The sequence below is a fragment of the Littorina saxatilis genome, unplaced genomic scaffold (assembly GCF_037325665.1).
Source record: "Littorina saxatilis isolate snail1 unplaced genomic scaffold, US_GU_Lsax_2.0 scaffold_1788, whole genome shotgun sequence".
Classification (NCBI taxonomy): domain Eukaryota; kingdom Metazoa; phylum Mollusca; class Gastropoda; order Littorinimorpha; family Littorinidae; genus Littorina; species Littorina saxatilis.
Window position 1 is genome coordinate 1 of NW_027128709.1, and position 19,804 is coordinate 19,804.

At 47.0% G+C, this 19,804-nt stretch overlaps 1 protein-coding gene and 1 non-coding gene across 2 annotated transcripts; one reads left to right on the forward strand and one right to left on the reverse strand.

Annotated features, from left to right (window-relative positions):
* Positions 1-299: 299 nt before the first annotated feature.
* Positions 300-9,191, forward strand: LOC138957050 (ANK repeat-containing protein nipk-1-like). The gene is made up of 5 exons (XM_070328224.1): positions 300-422; positions 1,371-1,489; positions 1,916-2,147; positions 3,974-4,032; positions 4,674-9,191. The coding sequence occupies exons 1-5, from the start codon at positions 356-358 to the stop codon at positions 4,698-4,700; spliced, it is 504 nt and encodes a 167-aa protein (XP_070184325.1). The 5' UTR covers positions 300-355; the 3' UTR covers positions 4,701-9,191.
* A 9,581-nt stretch (positions 9,192-18,772) lies between these two features.
* LOC138957051 (5S ribosomal RNA) lies at positions 18,773-18,891 on the reverse strand. The gene has a single exon (XR_011452913.1). It is a non-coding gene; the product is annotated as a 5S ribosomal RNA (ribosomal RNA).
* Between the last annotated feature and the right edge of the window lie 913 nt (positions 18,892-19,804).

The following is a 19,804-nucleotide window of genomic DNA, read 5'->3' on the forward strand; positions in this document are numbered from 1 at the left end:
TTAAAGACCTCGGTCATTCTGCCATGAGTGCAAGAGGCTCAGATACCACCTAAAAACGCCGTACCAACTAGATATCTCATCTAAAGGTCGGGGTTACACCCAAGATTATGCCCCAAAAGTCAGTCCTTAATTGATCCAGAAGTCAACTTCGCAAAGTCTTTTTACCGAAAACTCAGTGCTAAAGCTCCGTGCGGCAAGCTTCATGAAGCATACTTCATAGTCGGCTGCGCCCGATTATTGACGGGCTTAATGGTTTCGCTGTGAGGGTGTAAAACAACTGCTATCGTCACCTGACCCTCTTGATGATTTTTGTTTGCAGCACACATGTCTGCACTTGGCCGTTGAACAAGGAAACATGAAGATGGTGGACACTCTTCTGGGTTGTCATCACATCAATGTTGATGCCCGCAGGACTTCAGACAGTAAGTGTTGTTGTTGTTATTGTGTTGCTGGTAATTGTTGTGGTTGTTTTTGTTGTTGCTGCTGCTTCTGTTGTTGTTGTTGTTTTTCTTGTGTGTTTTGTTTATGTCTTCATCATTTTTTTTCTTGTCTTCTGCTTTTTCTCTCTCCTTCTCCTTGTGCTGTCTTGCGTACATGTTTTTTTTTTTTTTTGAGGTGTAGAATATCATTTAACCTTGTGAAGGGAGGAGGGGGGGGGGGGGTGGTGGCGAAAGGGAGCATTCAAAGACAGACTGCATGTGCAACATGCACAGATGCACAAAGTGGCATAGACACACACAGACACACACACACACACAGACACACACACACACACACACACACACAAACACACAAACACACACACACACACAAACACACACACACAAACACACACACAAACACACAAACACACACACACAAACACACACACACACACACGTACACACACAAACACACACACACACACAAACACACAAACACATACACACACAAACACACAAACACACACACACAAACACACACACACAAACACACACACACACACACACACACATACACACACATACACACACATTTTGCCTTTGTGTTTGTTTCTGATGACAAGGCCAAAGAGGTAAGGGTCAGTAGGTCAGTTCCTATTTTATTTATGTTTTATTCTTATTGAAGTTTGTTTTTCATTTACACACACATTTGTGGCTTTTTATTGGCCAGATATGCTAACTGTGTCCCGTGGAAGTAAGAGAAGAGACACTTTCCCTGCAAATTCTGCAAAATCGAATGTTCTTTTTTTGTAAAAAAAAACTACATGTATTTCTTTTTTGGGGAAGGGTAAAAAAAAAAGGTCTACGGTCGGGAGGAAAAAATTGGCTTGGCCAGGAAATCGGAAACAATGAATTTTATTTTGCCTAATGCAATGCATGATTTTTCAGGGTGCACTCCCTTGATGACGGCCATGATGAAACACGTCCCTTCTCATCCGAAAGACGACTGTCTGGATATCATCAGGTTGATGGTGGAGAGAGATGAGAAACCAGACTTCACCGTCACAGTATGTCATGATGAGAGAGAGAGAGAGAGAGAGAGAGAGAGAGAGAGAGAGAGAGAGAGAGAGAGAGAGAGAGAGAGAGAGAGAGAGAGAGAGAGAGAGAGAGAGAGAGAGAGAGAGAGAGAGAGAGAGAGAGAGAGACTTCACTGTCTTGCTGAGAGAGAGAGAACTCTTTGTTTTCAAGGGTTATAGAATAAACTCTATTGTACTAGGGATAAAGGTTTTTTTATAACAAATAATAATACAAGATAGAAAGGGAGAGCATTTAAAAGAAATACAGGCAGACAGACTGAGTACACAATGTATTTGCCAGACATGAGATCTATTTTTCACTGAAATAGACTAAAATTACTTGTACTGCAGTGCACAATGCTGTGGACACACGTTCATTGTAAAACCTAGCTCTCATCCAATCATTTTCATCGACAGGACACACGTTCGGGCAAAACGCTGATGATGTTTGCCGTGGGTACCAAAGATGTGCGTGTCCTTGACCTCATTCTCCAGGCGGTGGAGAAGGACGAGGCTCGACGCCTCATTAACATGACCAGCAGGGTAGGCAACTCCGCCGTTCATATGGCGGCTGGTTTCCGTGCCGACGGACACGAAAAAGACAGCAGGGTAAAGGAACAGATGCTTCGAAAGCTGATCATGGCTGGAGGTGAGTTGTCTGAGCAGTAGGATGCAAGATTTAACCTGTTCACTGCCAGGAAATATTTGTATACAATGCATTACCTGTGTTTACCTGAAATGACAACTTCCAGTACGTGTGCCCTCGATGTACAAATTTTATGAATACAACACACACACACACACACACACACACACACACACACACACACTTTTTGGTTTTTTCTACACCACACACCCACACACGTACACACACACACACACACACACACACGTACACACACACAGTGACGTACACACACACACATTTCTTTGTTTTGTTCTTCTTCTGTTGTTGTTTATTTATCAGTTTAATGCCTGGTAAAGCAAGTTACCCAGTTACAGGCAGTGTGAAAGGGTTAAAGCTTATAATATTTCTCAGCCCCTATGGTTTACCCCAACGTGCTGTGCTGGCTGTATGGTTGAACGTGCTGTGCTGGCTGTATGGTTGAACGTGCTGTGCTGGTTGTATGGTTGAACGTGCTGTGCTGGCTGTATGGTTGAACGTGCTGTGCTGGCTGTATGGTTGAACGTGCTGTGCTGGCTGTATGGTTGAACGTGCTGTGCTGGCTGTATGGTTGAACGTGCTGCCTTGAGCTGTCTTAGTGCATGTTCACCTATGCTAGCTTTGTTTTGTTTGTTTGTTCGTTCATGGGCTGAAACTCCCACGGCTTTTACGTGTATGACCGTTTTTACCCCGCCGTTCAGACAGCCCCACGCCGCTCTCAGGGGAAGCATGCTGGGTATTTTCGTGTTTCTAAAACCCTCCGAACTCTGACATGGATTACAGGATCTTTTTCGTTGCGCACTTGGTCTTGTGCTTGCGTGTACACACGGGGGGTGTTCGGACACCGAGGAGAGTCTGCACACAAAGTTGACTCTGAGAAATAAATCTCTCGCCAAACGTGGGGACGAACTCACGCTGACAGCGGCCAGCTGAATACTAATACAAATCCAGCGCGCTACCGACTGAGCTACATCCCCGCCCCACCTATGCTAGCAATTTTGCCATGCCTCTCGGGCCTTGGGACAAATCTTCTAATGCTGGCTTGAAATTAGAATGACCGTTGTGCTGTTCATGTGGCCAGCAATTTTCAACCAACTTGGTTCTGAAAAAAGTCGCTAGAAAGTTGTTAGAAAAATGGGTTGTAAGTCAGTCATGTGAACAACACTAATTGACTTGTGAACCTAATGGCTCACAGGTTCGAATCCAGGCCGGGACGGACACAAATCAAATTTATGTCGCGACTCACAGTCAGTAGCCATTCTACACCCCTGTGTCACTGCTGTGGCATGTAAAAGACTTTGGTCACTCGGCCAGAGTGCGGGCTGGTAGCTGATTTATATACTCTTCAACACAAATGTGACCCTCCACCACGGAATGAGTCGCATGTCACCTTTTCATGATTTTCATATTTTTACATTTTCTTAAAGAGTTTTTTATTCTCTATCCAGTGGTGAAAACCGTTTTAGAAAAGAGTGAACACTTTTCGAGTTATAAGCCTGTGACTATGGTGACTCTCACACTGTTACTAGACACCACCCGGACTTATATTATGCCTAGCGCAGAACCGCGTGAGGTGACATGCGACTCATTTCGTGGTGGAGGGTCACAAATACACCTTAAAATAGCACGACTTTTGTAATGCTGCTAGTTTTCCGCGGGGTGGAAGCAACCCAAAGTTCTCAGCGATGGGACAATAAAGTAATGAAAATGAAAATGAAATGAAATAAAGTATCAAATCAAATGCCCTGGGAATATGTTGTATATATTGCAATGGCTTGTTGTTCAAGGAGATGTGTGTTGTGTTCTTTCAGGTGAAACCAACAGAAAGAACAATGAAGGGTTTACTCCAAATGACTGGGCGCGCAATATGGTGAGTTTTCTCAAGACTGTCTGTCTTGTTTTTCTGCTTAGTTTTATGTTTTGTATTTTGCTTTTTGAGAGAGACAGACAGACAGACAGACAGACAGACAGACAGACAGACAGACCGACAGACAGCAAGAGACAGAGATAGACAGACAGACGGACAGACAGACAGAGCGACGGACAGCGAGAGCGACGGACAGCGAGAGCGACGGAGAGAGAGAGAGAGAGAGAGAGAGAGAGGGAGAGAGAGAGAGAGAGAGAGAGAGAGAGAGAGAGAGAGAGAGAGAGAGAGAGAGAGAGAGAGAGAGAGAGAGAGAGAGAGAGAGAGAGAGAGAGAGAGAGAGAGAGAGAGAGAGAGAGTCTTCTTTTTTACATCTGGGACCTCGCCCTAAAGAGGTACTAATCGAAACTGACTAAAGCATAAACAACTAAAGAAAACAAGAGAGAGAGAATTTAAGAGTGCAGAATTAATACTAAATAAAGACTAGCTTTTACGTGAAACATTTGAGACTGGTCTAAGTAAAACATAGCCGTCGAGATAAGTCTGCGTGCATGAATGTACGAGTGTGTGCATGTGTAATTTCTAGTGCATGCCTCAACTGTAGTTTTACAGCTGAGCTGTAAACATGTTGTTTCTTTGTTTTGCAGATTGAAAAAGTCGCCAAGCTGAAGTAGAACCCAGTGTGCAGTGGTGATTCCAAAGACTGTCTTGAGTATAGTGCAGGGAGACTTGAATCAGCATAGACACAGCTCCCATAATGCACCACACTCTCGCAGTGTTGTTCCCAGACTCAGAGGACAATACGTCGGTTGGACCTGGATTGAAAATATGTTTAGATCCAAATGCAAAACTTTTGGTTGTACTATCGAGTTTTAAAGTTTTAAGCTTCAAAGGAACTTCTGTCGTCGGCAAAATCATCACCATGTTCTAGTGAAATAAAAAACGAGGCTCATGTGCGTGGGGCCGCTGTTTTCATTGTGTAAAGAAATCTAACACTCATAATTTGTTAGGCAAAAAAAAAAAATAGGTGTGGTTACGGTAACATAGCCAAAAAATATAGGGTAGGAAGGTAGGCAATCACTTTTTTTTATTTTTTTTACTTTTTTTTCTAATGTGTACAAATTAAACCTACTTGACAGGGAAATAAGTGTGCGACTCGGGCGATTTTGCTTTCATTGCGTTTTCTGCACTGGTTTTTTTTTATTTTTTTTTTATTTTTTTTTTTGACAAATGTAATAAAAAGTTATAGGGTCGGCCCCTAAAAATAGGGTAGGTCGGGTTACCGTAACCACACCTATTTATTTTTTAGGCCTTATGTGGTATGCACCGGGCCAGCGACATTTCTGGCGGGCTAGTGACTTTCTTGAATTTACTCGCCTGGTTGGCGAGTTAAAATTTTGAGATTTGACCATCCCTGAATTTAAAAAAGACATTAAAGACAGAGCTGTGTGAAATGCTTTGCTTGGTACACCTTCAGTGCTCCCAGTGACAAAATTGTGAACTAATGGCAAATGTCCACTATCATTTTTGTCATCTTTCTTGACTGTCGTCACAACCCACAGGAAGACCAAATCAACAAACTGGACAGAAGAAGCCAGACCACCATTCTTCGTCTGTGCACTGGTCACATACCTGAATTTGTTTATGTTATTGTAGTTGTTTTGGTTTTTAGTCTGGTAGGTGAGGCTTTCATTATCAGTTTCTTTGGTTCTATCACTTTATTTAAATGTTGCTGACACACACTCGCAAATCAACAGCATTTGTTGTGTGACTGTTAATATGTATATCAATAATTTGTACAAAGACAGGTATTTGTATATGATTTGACGCCATCGCTCTTGTTGCAAACATTTGAATAACAGCTCCCACTATGCTTATTCAGATTGTTCCTAAGAAGTTAAAGGAAACTTTCATTAGTGGATGACTGTGTTTTAAAACTGGAGTTACTTTTGTCTTCTTCTTCTGTCCGTCCACTTGATTGACGTACCGGTGACTGTTATATTCTTTCAATGATTAACATTTTTCAATAACCATATTTTCTTTTTTTTATATTTTGGATTACAGTACTTATAAATTGAATGCTTACCATGTACCACTGACCCCCCGCGGGTTAGGGGGAAGAATTTACCCGATGCTCCCCAGCATGTCGTAAGAGGCGACTAACGGATTCTGTTTCTCCTTTTACCCTTGTTAAGTGTTTCTTGTATAGAATATAGTCAATTTTTGTAAAGATTTTAGTCAAGCAGTATGTAAGAAATGTTAAGTTCTTTGTACTGAAAACTTGCATTCTCCCAGTAAGGTCATATATTGTACTACGTTGCAAGCCCCTGGAATAATTTTTGATTAGTGCTTTTGTGAACAAGAAACAATTAACAAGTGCCTCTATCCCATCTCCCCCCTTTCCCTGTCGCGATATAACCTTCGTGGTTGAAAACGACGTTAAACACCAAATAAAGAAAATAAATAAAGAAAGAATACCACGTACCGGTGAATGTTATATTTTTTCAATGATTAAAATTTTCCAATAACCATATTTTCTCTTCTTTATATTCTGGATTACTTATGAATTGAATGCTTACCATGTACCACTGAAATTGTCTCCAAATAGCATAGAACTTGCATTGTCCCTCTAAAACTGACAAGCACAATGATGGATTTTATCCACAAACTGCAATTTTAGAACTTTTTAATTTGTATAAGTAGCACTGACTCAGCAAAAGGCACACTGTTCAATAATGTATCCACATTTGGGAACACAGATGAAGAAGAAAAAATATCCAAACAGATTTTATTCCATTTTGACATCTACCATCTTGAGATTGAAGAAATAATACTTAGCTAAGTTCTTTTTCTGTTCTTAATTTCATTATGTGTCCGCACTCTCCGAAGACTATCAGGTCACACACATGCAGACCTCCAAAAACCTGAGAAAATCAGGTCTTAAAAAGGAGGGAGATTTAAAATGGGGGTATATTTAGAGAGGTTATGAACAGAAAGTCTGAGAAAACGGGGTCTTAAAAGGGGGGGGGGTCTTAAAAGGGGGGTTCCGATGGATGTTTTAGAGTTTTTTCCCTAGGGCAAAAGCTATACGCACTCGGAGTCTATACATGATCGATGGGTCAATTGAGTAGTTTTCTCTGAATCGCTGTTCACATACATACTTCTCCTTCTGCGTTCGTGGGCTGAAACTCCCACGTACACTCGTGTTTTTTGCACGAGGGGATTTTTACGTGTATGACCATTTTTACCCCGCCATTTAGGCAGCCATACGCCGCTTTCGGAGGAAGCATGCTGGGTATTTTCGTGTTTCTATAACCCATCGAACTCTGACATGGATTACAGGATCTTTTCTGTGTGCACTTGGTCTTGTGCTTGCGTGTACACACAAAGGAGGATAAGGCAGTGGCACTAGTAGGTCTGCACATAAGTTGACCTGGGAGATCAGAAAAGTCTCCACCCTTAACCCACCAGGCCGAGGACTGGGTAGACGGTGGTAACGCACTTGCGCTCGGAAGTGAGAGGTTGCGAGTTCGACCCTGGGTCAGGGCGTTAGCAATTTTCTCCCCCCTTTCCTAACCTAGGTGGTGGGTTCAAATGCTAGTCTTTCGGATGAGACGAAAAACCTAGGTCCCTTCGTGTACACTACATTGGGGTGTGCACGTTAAAGATCCCACGGTTGACAAAAAGGGACTTCCCTGGCAAAATTGTATAGGCATAGATAAAAAATGTCCACCAAAATACCCGTGTGACTTGGAATAATAGGCCACGAAAAGTAGGATATGCGCCGAAATGGCTGCGATCTGCTGGTCGATGTGAATGCGTTATGTATTGTGTAAAAAATTCCATCTCACACGGCATAAATAGATCCCTGCGCCTTGAGTCCGAGTCTGGAGATACGCGCGCGATATAAGACTTCATATAATGATATAACCAGGCACGGCTGGGATTCGAACCCATGACCCTCCGCTTTGGAGGCCGGTGTCTTACCACCAAGCCATTGCGCCCGTCTAAATACATACATTTTGTAAAATAATGTTACCATAATGCACGTTCGCGTGTGACACAGAATTTTCATTGTGGTTTAGATGTATTTTATGTTTGAATATGGTTGCTTTGGTGTTCTGATCTCTATATCAGCATACAGTAATATATACAGTAATGATCTCTTTATAGTTCTTTATAGCAGTAGTCCTTTCCCGCGTATGACAAGAGTGAATTTTTATGAGAACAAAATAAACGCATTGTTTCAGAATGTGACACCGCATGAAACGTGCGTTATGGTCACTTCAGGTCTGTTGTTTTCTCACCATTGCTTGTCTCGGTTGGTTTTAAAATGTTTTCTGGTGCGGTTGAGTATCTGAACTCTTCAAATAAACCAGTTTCAGTTGGAGACAAACTTCTGCTGCAAAGTAGCTTCCAGTACGATGAGCAAGTACAGTACCATTCCCGTTAATGGTCGACATATTTGCAGATATTACTGCGTTAAATATACATGTATTTTGTCAGCACATTTTGTCATGTTCAAAAAATCATTTTTCAAAATAAGGATTGGATTCAAACATTCTTAATACATTAATAAAGATGGTTTGATTTTTCATTTGGTAATCACTGATGAACTTGTGCACCTCTTCGTAACTTAATGATACAATATTATTTGTATGCACTGAACACAACAAGAGAACATCAGTTTTTCCCCTTGGGTTTTTGTGAATAAATAATCAAAATAACGGGCAGGCATGGGAATTGAAAACAGTCAAAAAGGCTGAAAATGTGTAAGTAATATCAAAGTCGACGGCGCAATGCGCCTAGCCTTACTAGGTAGGGGGGGGGGGGGGGGGGGGGTCCAGATCCCAAATTGTGCAATTTGGTGTCATCTAAGCTCCAAGTTTACCATTAAATTCAGTCATCAGAACCATTTTTGCCTCCCCCATTATTTTTTCGGCGGACACTTTTGCCTTTTCGGCGAAAAAAAAAAAAATTGGCGGAAATTTGCCTTTCAGCGGACAATTCCCATGCCTGAGTTACGTGTATGACATATCCAAATACCATGCTCGTTCGCATATTCCAGTTTTGGTTTGCCGTGAAAAAACTGTACAGTATATTCTGCAATCGATGACTTTGTGCAAATTATACAGTGGAACCTCCATTTGAAGACCCTTCGTTATCTTCTTCTTGTCGTTCGCTGTTAGATCGTCAGTCCGGACTGCAGGGCGAAACGTGCTGTCCTCTCCAAGTCCTCTTTGGGGCCGTATAGCATCTTTTGTAGCGCTGTCTCCTCTGGCCAGATGGTGTCCCTCGGAGCACTGTGGTATGGACAAGCCTGCAGGATGTGCTCTGCTGTCTGATTCTTGCCACACGGACATAGGGGGGAGGTAACTAGCTTCAGCTTTGTGGCCATATGATGGTTTAGTCTGTTATGTCCAGTGTGGAGTCTGAGTAGACCGTTATGAGACTCCCTCTAATTATCCCAGTCCTGATTTTCTGACAATGTCCTCATACTGTCCAGGTTTTGACACAGAAATAAGAGCATTCTTCCGACTTAAACATATACCAAAAATCAACAGGCTAGCTGCTTCACAGTGTGCTGTTAATGTTAACCCTAAGGCTGGTTGTCGCGACACATATATGGCGCGTTACTGTACGTGTGCAGTGGAACCCCCCTTTTAAGACCTTCAAAAATCTGAGAAAATCAGGCCTTAAATAGGAGGGACTCTCAAAATGGGGGTAAATTTACCGAGGTTATGAACAGAAAATCTGAGAAAACAGGGTCTTAGAAGGGGGTTCCACTGTACTGTCGCCTGTTGTCACGACATATGTCGCACTACTGGCTCAGTCTGTTTGGTCGGTTCCTGCAATTACCTCCAAACCTATATGACTTTTTCTTTATTTTTCTCTCTGTTAATTCACCAGTGGCTATGTAACATGTGTTACAGAATTGCACCAGTGTAAGGGTTAATTTGCGACACCAGTCAATCCGTGAAATTAATTAAGCAAAAACAAAATTCCCACTCTTCACAGTTGTCAGACTTTTCGTAGGCGACCAAGCGAAAAGATGTTATTATGCCATGCAAAACGCTGAGATCAGTGGCAGTAACCTTTTGATCATGCATGTGGGATGGATGGTAGCTTTAACCTTCGTCGTGGGTCCGTGTGGACCCAGAAGGGTGTTTAATTGCAAATATCTCTAGTTGCAATTTTGTAATAAGCTTTTAAGAATGCCTCAGACACCTAAAAAGCTCGTATGTCCTACAATTTCAGCGAGAAGTAATTAAATATAAAAAGAGGTCATATTTAGACTGCAAACATCATGGGGCCGTGCGGACCCATGTTTCTCAAAGAAGGAAATGAGAAGCATGGGTCTGCACGGCCCCACGATGACGTCTTCCGTGTGTAGTTGATAACCCGGACAGGCGAAGGTTAATCCTTATTTACCTTGACAAGTTTTTGCAGACAGTGGGGCTGTCCCCTTCATTGCAATTCCTGTTAAGATGCCTTTGTCCTAATGTAAGCCTAACCCCCTCCCCCCCCCCCCCCCCTTCTTTGTTATGGGAAATTAGTTCACTTTCAAACCACAAAGAGAGACTTTCCACAAACAATTTGAATAAACTGGTTTTCTTCAACCTTTTGTTTGAGTAAAACCTGATTCTTACTCTTAGTTACTGTGCTCCCCTGTCGACTGATTGAGTGTATGTGTGTCCGCAAGTGAGAGAGAAAGATGATCTTACGTCTTATGTCTTGTCTTACATGTGCATGATTGCATAGGCAAGCCAGCATGTGTTTTTGTGAGTGTATGTTAGTGTGTTATGTTGTGTGCATGTGTGTGTCCGCAAGTGAGAAAGATAGGGTGTATACATGTGCTGCATAGGCTAGCCAGCATGTGTTTTTGCGAGTGTATGTTAGTGTGTTATGTTGTGTGTGTGTGTGTGTGGGTGTGTAAGTGAGAGAGAAAGATAGGGTGTATACATGTGCTGCATAGGCTAGCCAGCATGTGTTTTTGCGAGTGTGTGTGTGTGTCCGCAAGTGAGAAAGATAGGGTGTATACATGTGCTGCATAGGCAAGCCAGCATGTGTATTTGCAAGTGTATGTTAGTGTGTATATGTTGTGTGTGAGTGTGTGTGTCTGCAAGTGAGAGAGAAGGATAGGGTGTATACATGTGCTGCATAGGCAAGCCAGCATGTGTATTTGTGAGTGTTTGTTAGTGTGTTATGTTGTGTGTGTGTGTGTGTGTGTGTCCGCAAGTGAGAGAGAAGGATAGGGTGTATACATGTGCTGCATAGGCAAGCCAGCATGTGTTTTTGTGAGTATATGTTATAGTGTGTATATCTTGTGTGTGTGTGTGTGTGTGCGCAGGTGTAAAATGAAGAAAAAAAAAAATCTCAACACTTAAAAGTTGCAAGCAAATACTTTACCATTACAAGATAAATTGTATAAAAGTCTTCCATAGGTCCACAAGCAGTATAATGCAGATTCTTTGGTAAAGAACGCTTAAGTACAGAGAATAAAGCAACACACTGACTGATTTTATACGTTTTAATCATATAAACAAACATTTCAGAAATCTGAGAAATCAAAAAACATTTCAATAATAACAAGGCACTTTTTTTTCTTCTTTTTTTTTTTTTACAAACACCAGACCTACACATACACAAATATACACATACACTCACAGACAGGCACATATATAAGCAGACACACACACACACTGTGTAGTCTTACTTCCAACTTTAGATAAAACATTTTGACACCATTCTAGGAAACTCACACACACCCACACACACATAAACACACACACACCACACACAGAAACAAATCATGAAAATGAGAGATTCTTGGCTTTTGGAAATCAAGATATTAATTCACCTCGATTATTAATTTGAAAGTTTTAACAGAAAGAAAAGGAAACAGATTTGCTGCGTCCAAATTTCCACAAACATAAAACTAAACTCAATCATATAACAAAGACCTAGATTTTACTTGTGCACTTGATTGATCACTTTCTCTTAGTACTAAGGCCAAAAAAAAATAATAGGTGTGGTTACGGTAACATAGCCAAAAAAAATAGGGTAGGAAGGTAGGCAATCACTTTTTTTTTTAAAACTTTTTTTTCTAATGTGTACAAATTAAACCTACTTGACAGGGAAATAAGTGTGCGACTCGGGCGCTTTCGCTTTCATTGCGTTTTCTGCACTCGTTTACTTGTTTTGGGTATTTTTTTGACAAATGTAATAAAAAGTTATAGGGTCGGCCCCAAAAAATAGGGTAGGTCGGGTTACCGTAACCACACCTATTTTTTTTTTTAGGCCTGATATACGGTGAGAAATTCCAACAATCCCCACACACAAAAAAACTGTCACAAAAATTGCGCAAGCTTGCCATAAGCCTATCACAAAAATAAAGTGTCCAACTCTGTTTGAAAGAACCAAACACGATCTTTTTGCAGGTTAATCTCTTTTCCAAAGCAAAATCTGGTAAAAACTGCAAACAAAACAGGAAAAACCAAGAACGGATTGAAAAAAGAAAAAGAAAGTAAAATTCTTCTCTGCAAAATTTAAAAAAAAATAACATATTAACCCGTCTTGAGATCTTTTAACAAAGGTAAACACACAAAATTTCTCTCTTTCCCTGGAGAATATTATGCAATGAGTTTGATGACGGTTACATGTCTCTGCAAGAAGTGAACAGGGTTGTCTTATTACTATTTCTTCCCTGGACAAGTTTGCGAATAGTAAACTTTCCTTACTTCTAACAACATGAATCTGCTAACTAAATCTTGTTTGTTTTTCTCCGATTTCACCCTGTTTGTAAGGCTTCTTTTTAAGCCTACTGTCTATATGATACTTACCGAGACAGTACTATTCTTGCACATTATCTATTATAGGCCGAAAAAATTGGACAAAACGCTGAGTGGGTACAATTATCTCCCATAACCATGCGCCACCGTGGATCCCAAGCACTGTCCGAGTGCTTCCCCCTTACAGGATGTAGGTGGCGCGTCCTCTTTCTTTATGAGCTGCAGACCCTCAAAAAGCCCATAACATATCAAGAGGGGAGGCGGGAGGGAAACTCTAATAGTACTGTCTCGGTAAGTATCATATAGACAGTAGGCTTAAAAAGAAGCCTTACAGTCAATATAACACTTACCTCGACAGTACTATTCTTGCACAGAATACCAGAGTGGTGTGAGGGTGATATGTAGAGTATTAAACTCCTTAATCAAAATCACTTAAATCCAAGGATTAAGATACCCAGGCAATTTTCGAACAGTACTACCGTAAAAGAAAATATACCCAAGAAACATACCTTAGACTGACGTGACCATGCTAGCAACCACTGCTGTGTGGTGAACTCAATGTCAAAGTCCAGGCCACTCAAAGCTTGAATACCACTGAGTCTACGGCAAGTGGCTAAAGCGATGAGGAACAATTAGTCTTAAAAATCAGCAACTTGATACTGATGCCTGCCAGGGGTTCAAACTCATTGCTACGCAGGAGTTTGAGGACCAGAAAGACATCCCCCTTGGGAAATGAAACCAGAGGTTTAGACACCGCTGCATTGCTAATACCCGAAAGGACATTAGCGATGAGGGAGGACCTGATCAAGTGTTCAGTTCTGCGACCAGTAGCGGCCGCAATCGTGGAAGCGATGGCAGATCTGTATCCAAGAAGAGTCTTAGAAGAAAGACTCTTCTTTTGATACACTTCCACCAGGAAGTTGGCCAAGTCCTGTGTTGAGGGATAAAGCGGCTTTATCCCCTTGGACAAGGCGAAGGTGGCCCAAGCTCTCCAGCGTAAGTCGTAGAGCTGATTAGTTGATCGCCTCTTAGCGTTCAAGGAAAACTCTACTGAACTCTTGTGCAATCCTAGTGCAAGCAGTTTGGAGCGCACAAGAGCCATGCGGTCAAGCACAGACTCTCTGGACGTGGATGAGGGAGGCATGATCGAGGCTGGAGCAGACCTCCCCCGTCCAGATCCAGAGGTAGAGGGTCTACGTGGGTGAGACCGCGAAGATCTGGAAACCACGGAGCTGTTGGCCAGTAAGGCGCGACCAAAATCAGTCTTGGTCGTTCCTGCAGATATTTTGCCAGCACCCTCGGAATCAGAGATGTCGGGGGATAGGCGTAAGCATCGAGGAGCCTCCACAAGAGAGTGAATGCGTCCAAGTGGAACGCATTCATGTCTCGAAAGGGGCTGACGTACCTGGGAAGCCGAGCGCTGAATCGAGTTACGAACAGATCGATCAGAGGACGGTCCCACCTTGCCCACAGACGCTGTAGAACGTTGTGAGCGATGGTCCATTCTGTGGAGAGAACCTGATCGCCCCGACTGAGAATGTCGGCCAGGGCGTTCAGTTTCCCCGGAACGAACTGGACTGACATCCGGACCTGATTGGTCTGGCACCAGAGCAGAATCTCCTCCGCCAACAGGGAGAGGGACCGAGAATTGGTGCCCCCCCTGTTGGCGAAGGTAAGCTAAGCATGTGGTGTTGTTGTCCCCGTTGAAAATCAGAGGGGCCAAGGACAGGCCGAATGGGAGGGCCCGAAACTCGAACACCGTGCCCTCCCAAACGAACCGGAGCAGATGTCGGTACCCCGGGGCCACCAGGATGTGGAAGTAAGCATCCTGGAGGTCCCAGACATGGCCCAATCGTTTGGCCGGATGGCCAACCGGACCGACGAAGGGGTTTCCATCTTGAACTTGCACCTGTGAAGGTACAAGTTCAAGGTGGAGAGGTCCAACACCGGCCTGAACCGGCCGTCCTTTTTGGGGACGGTGAACAGGCGGGAGCAGAACCCCAGAGAAGGCTGAGAAAGGGGGTAGACCGCCTTCTTCTCGACCAACGAGTTCACCTCGTCCTGAAGAGCCTGCCATCTGGCAGGCTCTCGAGGAGGGGGGAACGTCCAAGGTAGAGCGGACAATGGAGGTTGTGACGACAGCGGTAGAGAAAACCCCGACCACACCACCCTCAAGAAAAACTGGTTGGAGACCAGTCTGCCCCACATGCCGCGGGCCCGAAAAAAGGGAACCGCCGGACGAAAGAGGGGCAACTTGAGGGGGCGTCAACGTAGGGCCGGGACTCACTGAAAATTCTGCTGGCGGGCAGGCGCAGGCTTGCGACCACCCCCCCTGGTGGTGCTGCTTCCCCTTACCTGTCTGAGCACCCTTCGTCTTGCTTGGGAACGCAACAGGCGCCTAAGAGGAGGAAGAAGGAGGCAGTGAAACTGGCTTCTTCTTCTTCTTCTGAGGCTGGGAGCTGGAGGTGACTGTAGCACTTCTCTTACTCCCCGCCGCCGTCGCCGAAGCAGCGAGGCCAACCATCAGAGAATCAGTGTTCCTCTGGCGTGTGGACTCCACCACAGAACGAACAGTGTCCGGATGAAAGAGGGAAGAAGGCTGAGGAAACGTGTTCCTCAGACTCTTCCTCATATCCGGAGGCACTATAGAAGTAGGCAGAAAATGATCACGGAACAGGGCCAATAAAGTGGACCCGTGTTCCAATGGCCAATTCTGCCGCAGACGTCACGCACGATCGCACGGCATGCAAAGCCCGATCCACTCGAACCGTGTCAAGGACCCGAGTGGAATCGGACTCTGCCCGATTGGGAGGGTCCAACAGTGTGGACAGCGTGCTCATCCATGTCAAGGCCTGTGATTGGGCCTCGACTGTGGACGAAACGGTGGCCTCAAGATTGTGGAACGAAGCAGAGCTCAGTTCCACCTTCTTGACCGAAGGCACCTCCCCAACGAACACATCACCGTCAGCCCCACCCTAAACACTCGAAGTCTGGAAAGGGAGAGTTCGAGAGTCAAAGGGAAAAGGGAGGGACGAAACAGATTGGACACGAGGAAACAGTGGAGGTGCGCCTCCCAAAGGAAAGCATGGCACTGAACCCGCGTCCTCCCGAGGAACATAGGTCGCGTTTGCACGTGAATCTGTACTCCTCAGGCGATGTGCTGCCGCTTCCACCGTGGCACTTAGACTAGGGTGGAACGCGAATTGCCGGCGGCCGGATCGTTCATAAAACGAGCCGCCGGCAGACGCGGCGTGAGCCTCCCGCGCCCGGGCCGAAGCGGACTCAAAGGACGAGAGGGCGTCTCAGGGAAGGACGTCCTGAAACTGTTCAAACGTCCTTCTAGCTGTGCGAGGACGAGCCTCCTGCCTCTCGTCCTCAGACCCCGGGTCCACGTCCTGTGTGTCAACACTAGACGACAGACGCTTAAGAGAGGCATCCGTGACGTCAAGACGCCGCGTGATGTCTGTCATGTACTGTTGGAAAGTACGAAGCATAGCTTCGGAAGTTCCATCAGAAACCGGCAAGGGTAGAGGTTCAGTGTTAACCTCAGGGCGACCCTGATCCTCCTCCCTATCGTCCTCCGACTCACTCTCCTCTTCACTTCCCGACAACTCCTCAAAAGCAGGAGTGTAGGGAGCTTGAGGGGGAAGAGCCGAAAGCGATGAAGCAGGCTGTGAAGAAACGCCCACAGAAGCAAGAGGCCGCGAAGACCCCTGCCCCAAAGACGAAACGTCTCCAGCAGCCGAAGGGGGAGAAAAACAACAACCCTGCGACTGTTGGGTCAGCCCAGCCAACGAACCCCCGCCATTTATAGACTGAACAGGAACCCATGGGGTCTGATCAGAAAAGAAATGGTCCGGTCCGGTCGGGGGTGCCGATCCGGTCCGGTAGGGTGGTCCGGTCCGGTGCCGTACCATCCGGAGGTCCCGTTCAGCACCGAACCATCGTACCCAACGAAGTGTTCGGGTGGTTAGGTCCGGACGTGGACATACCGTACCATCCGGACCCGTAGGTCCGGTGGTCCGGTATGGTCCGGTTCGGTGCCAGACCATCCAGACCAACAGAGGTGGTCGGGTGGTCCCGCACCGGACCATCCGGACCCGTAGGTCCGGACCCGTAGGTCCGGTACCATCCGGAGGTCCTGTTCGGCACCGAACCATCCGTACGCACAGAAGTGTTCGGGTGGTTCGGTCCGGGCGTGGACGTACGTACCGTACCATCCGGACCCGTAGGTCCGGTTCGGTGCCAGACCATCCGGACCAACAGAGGTGGTCGGGTGGTCCGGACCGGTCCGGTAGGGTGGTCCGGTGTTCCGGTCCGGTGTTCCGGTCCGGTCCCGTACCATCCGGAGGTCCCGTTCGGTACCGAACCATCCGTACCCACAGAAGTGTTCGGGTGGCTCGGTCCGGACGTGGACACACCGTACCATCCGGACCCGTAAGTCCGGTATGGTCCGGTTCGGTGCCAGACCATCCGGACCAACAGAGGTGGTCGGGTGGTCCGGTCCGGACCGGACCACCGGTCCAGCACCGGACCATCCGGACCCGTAGGTCCGGTCCGGTCCCGCACCATCCGGAGGTCCCGTTCGGCACCGAACCACCCGTACCCACAGAAGTGTTCGGGTGGCTCGGTCCGGACGTGGACATACCGTACCATCCGGACCCGTAGGTCCGGTTCGGTGCCAGACCATCCGGACCAACAGAGGTGGTCGGGTGGTCCGGACCGATCCGGTAGGGTGGTCCGGTGTTCCGGTCCTGTCCCATACCATCCGGAGGTCCCGTACGGCACCGAACCATCCGTACCCACTGAAGTGTTCGGTCCGGACGTGGACCTACCGTACCATCCGGACCCGTAGGTCCGGTGGTCCGGTATGGTCCGGTTCGGTGACAGACCATCCGGACCAACAGAGGTGGTCGGGTGGTCCGGTACCGGACCATCCGAACCCGTAGATTCGGTCCGGTCCCGTACCATCCGGAGGTCCCGTTCGGTACCGAACCATCCGTACCCACAGAAGTGTTCGGGTGGCTCGGTCCGGACGTGGACATACCGTACCATCCGGACCCGTAGGTCCGGCATGGTCCGGTTCGGTGCCAGACCACCCGGACCAACAGAGGTGGTCGAGTGGTCCGGTCCCGACCGGACCACTGGTCCGGTACCGTACCCTCCGGACCCGTAGGTCCGGTGTGTTCCGGTTCGGTGCCAGACCACCCAGACCAACAGAGGTGGTCGGGTGGTCCGGTCCCGACCGAAACACTGGTCCCGTACCGTACCATCCGGACCCGTAGGTCCGGGGGGTCCGGCAAGGGCCAGAGGTACTGTCCCGCACCGGACCCTAAGGTCCGGTACGGTCCCGTACCATGGGTCCCGTCCGGACCAAACCCGGAGGTCAAGTCCAGTCGGGACCCGTGGGTCCGGTTCGATCCCGACCCGTAAGCCTGGAACGTTCCGGACCCTTGGTCCGGACCATCCGTCACCCGAACACCAGACGCTAAGGAATGGCGTGGGGTCAAGACGGTCCGGTCGGAGGTGTCGGTCTGAGCAACAGAAACAATGTTCCCGTCGCCCTGACCATTCGACAGAAGTACCACGTTCTGTCGAACACCTCCACGTCCAGTAACTAGTCGGCCGGAGCGTTTCAAGAGGGACAGCCACCAGTCACACGGACGTCAGAGGGAACCGTAGTAGCAGTGGTCGTAGGCACGAAGCCTGAAACCCCTGCCCCCACAGGACCGCCCTGAACGGGGTCAATTCGCATCCCAACCCCAGCGGGGAGGGAATTCAGAGACCCCGTCATCTCCTCCGATCTCCCCCCCCAGGAGGCCGAAACTACTGTCAAAACAGCAGCAGACGACCCAGCGAGGGAGTTCAGAGGAGGACCCGTGTCCCTCCTGGCTTCCACAGCGGTGGAAACCGAGGAGGGCACAGGAGAGGCACCGGAAAAAGAAAGATTTTAATGCCAACTGCACCCGGTGTTCCCAGGCGTTCACCCATCCAAGTACTAACCGGGCCCGACGTTGCTTAACTTCGGTGGTCGGACGAGAACCGGTGTTTTCAACGTGGTATGGCCGTTGGCTGTCAAAACCTGAGTCTCTCCAGTAGCCCCTAGATCGGATTCACCAACCCCCAAAGAGGGTTGGGAATCGACCTGCCCCCGGATTCGAGCCAGGGGGGAGAAGGAAACCTTCCCCCGAGGCTCGAAACCGGGAGGAGCTGAAGCCTGAGACTGAGGGCCGGACAACGGCGTCGAAGGGGGGGGAAGCCTGTTCCACTGAAGGAGAAGGAGAAAGAAGCTTTTTCTTTCCCCTCGAACTTCCCCGAACCTTCGACGGCGCAGCCCCGCCCGAAGTCCCAGGCTCAAGCCCAGCCTGTTTGAGCAAGCTCGCATTGAGCTTGCTCAAACAGGCTTTCTCCGCCCTCCCCTCGCCGCAAACGCAAAGCGTTTGGGGAGGGAGAGTCGGAGCGCCGAAAGATCCCCTTCTCCGTGCGTAAAACATGACGCTGGGCGCCCGGAGAAGGGTTGCCCCCGGCAGACTCTGGTTCCGTAGAACCAGAGCCCAAAACAGGACGAGACATCCTACCTCGCCCTGTACGTACCCTTAAAGACCGAGAATTAACAAAATTCAAAGAAAATTTAGGTCAATACTCAAGTGAATGCGGCGAAACGAGAAGCAGACGACCGGTCACCACGAAGTAGGACGGGAGGCACGCCGAGTCCGCCACACAAAAACGGAGGCACAAGTTGAAGGAAACACAACGTAGCCTCAAGCCAGAAGTGGAATAACACACAATAATCCAACAGGTGATAGTCCACACAGAAAAGGAGCCTCTTAGTCCAAAATAATCCGGGAGCGTAGCAGAAACACAGCCGGTCTGACACGCGCGAAAAAAAGAAAAAGGACGCGCCACCTACATCCTGTAAGGGGGAAGCACTCGGACAGTGCTTGGGATCCACGGTGGCGCATGGTTATGGGAGATAATTGTACCCA

What these genes read in the sequence shown, in the direction of transcription:
- LOC138957050 (XM_070328224.1), top strand. Translation starts at nt 356, where the DNA reads ATGAAGATGGTGGACACTCTTCTGGGTTGTCATCACATCAATGTTGAT. An exon ending in TGCCCGCAGGACTTCAGACA is followed by an intron (nt 423 to 1,370) that starts GTAAGTGTTGTT and finishes ATGATTTTTCAG; the next exon opens with GGTGCACTCCCTTGATGACG. An exon ending in AACCAGACTTCACCGTCACA is followed by an intron (nt 1,490 to 1,915) that starts GTATGTCATGAT and finishes TTTCATCGACAG; the next exon opens with GACACACGTTCGGGCAAAAC.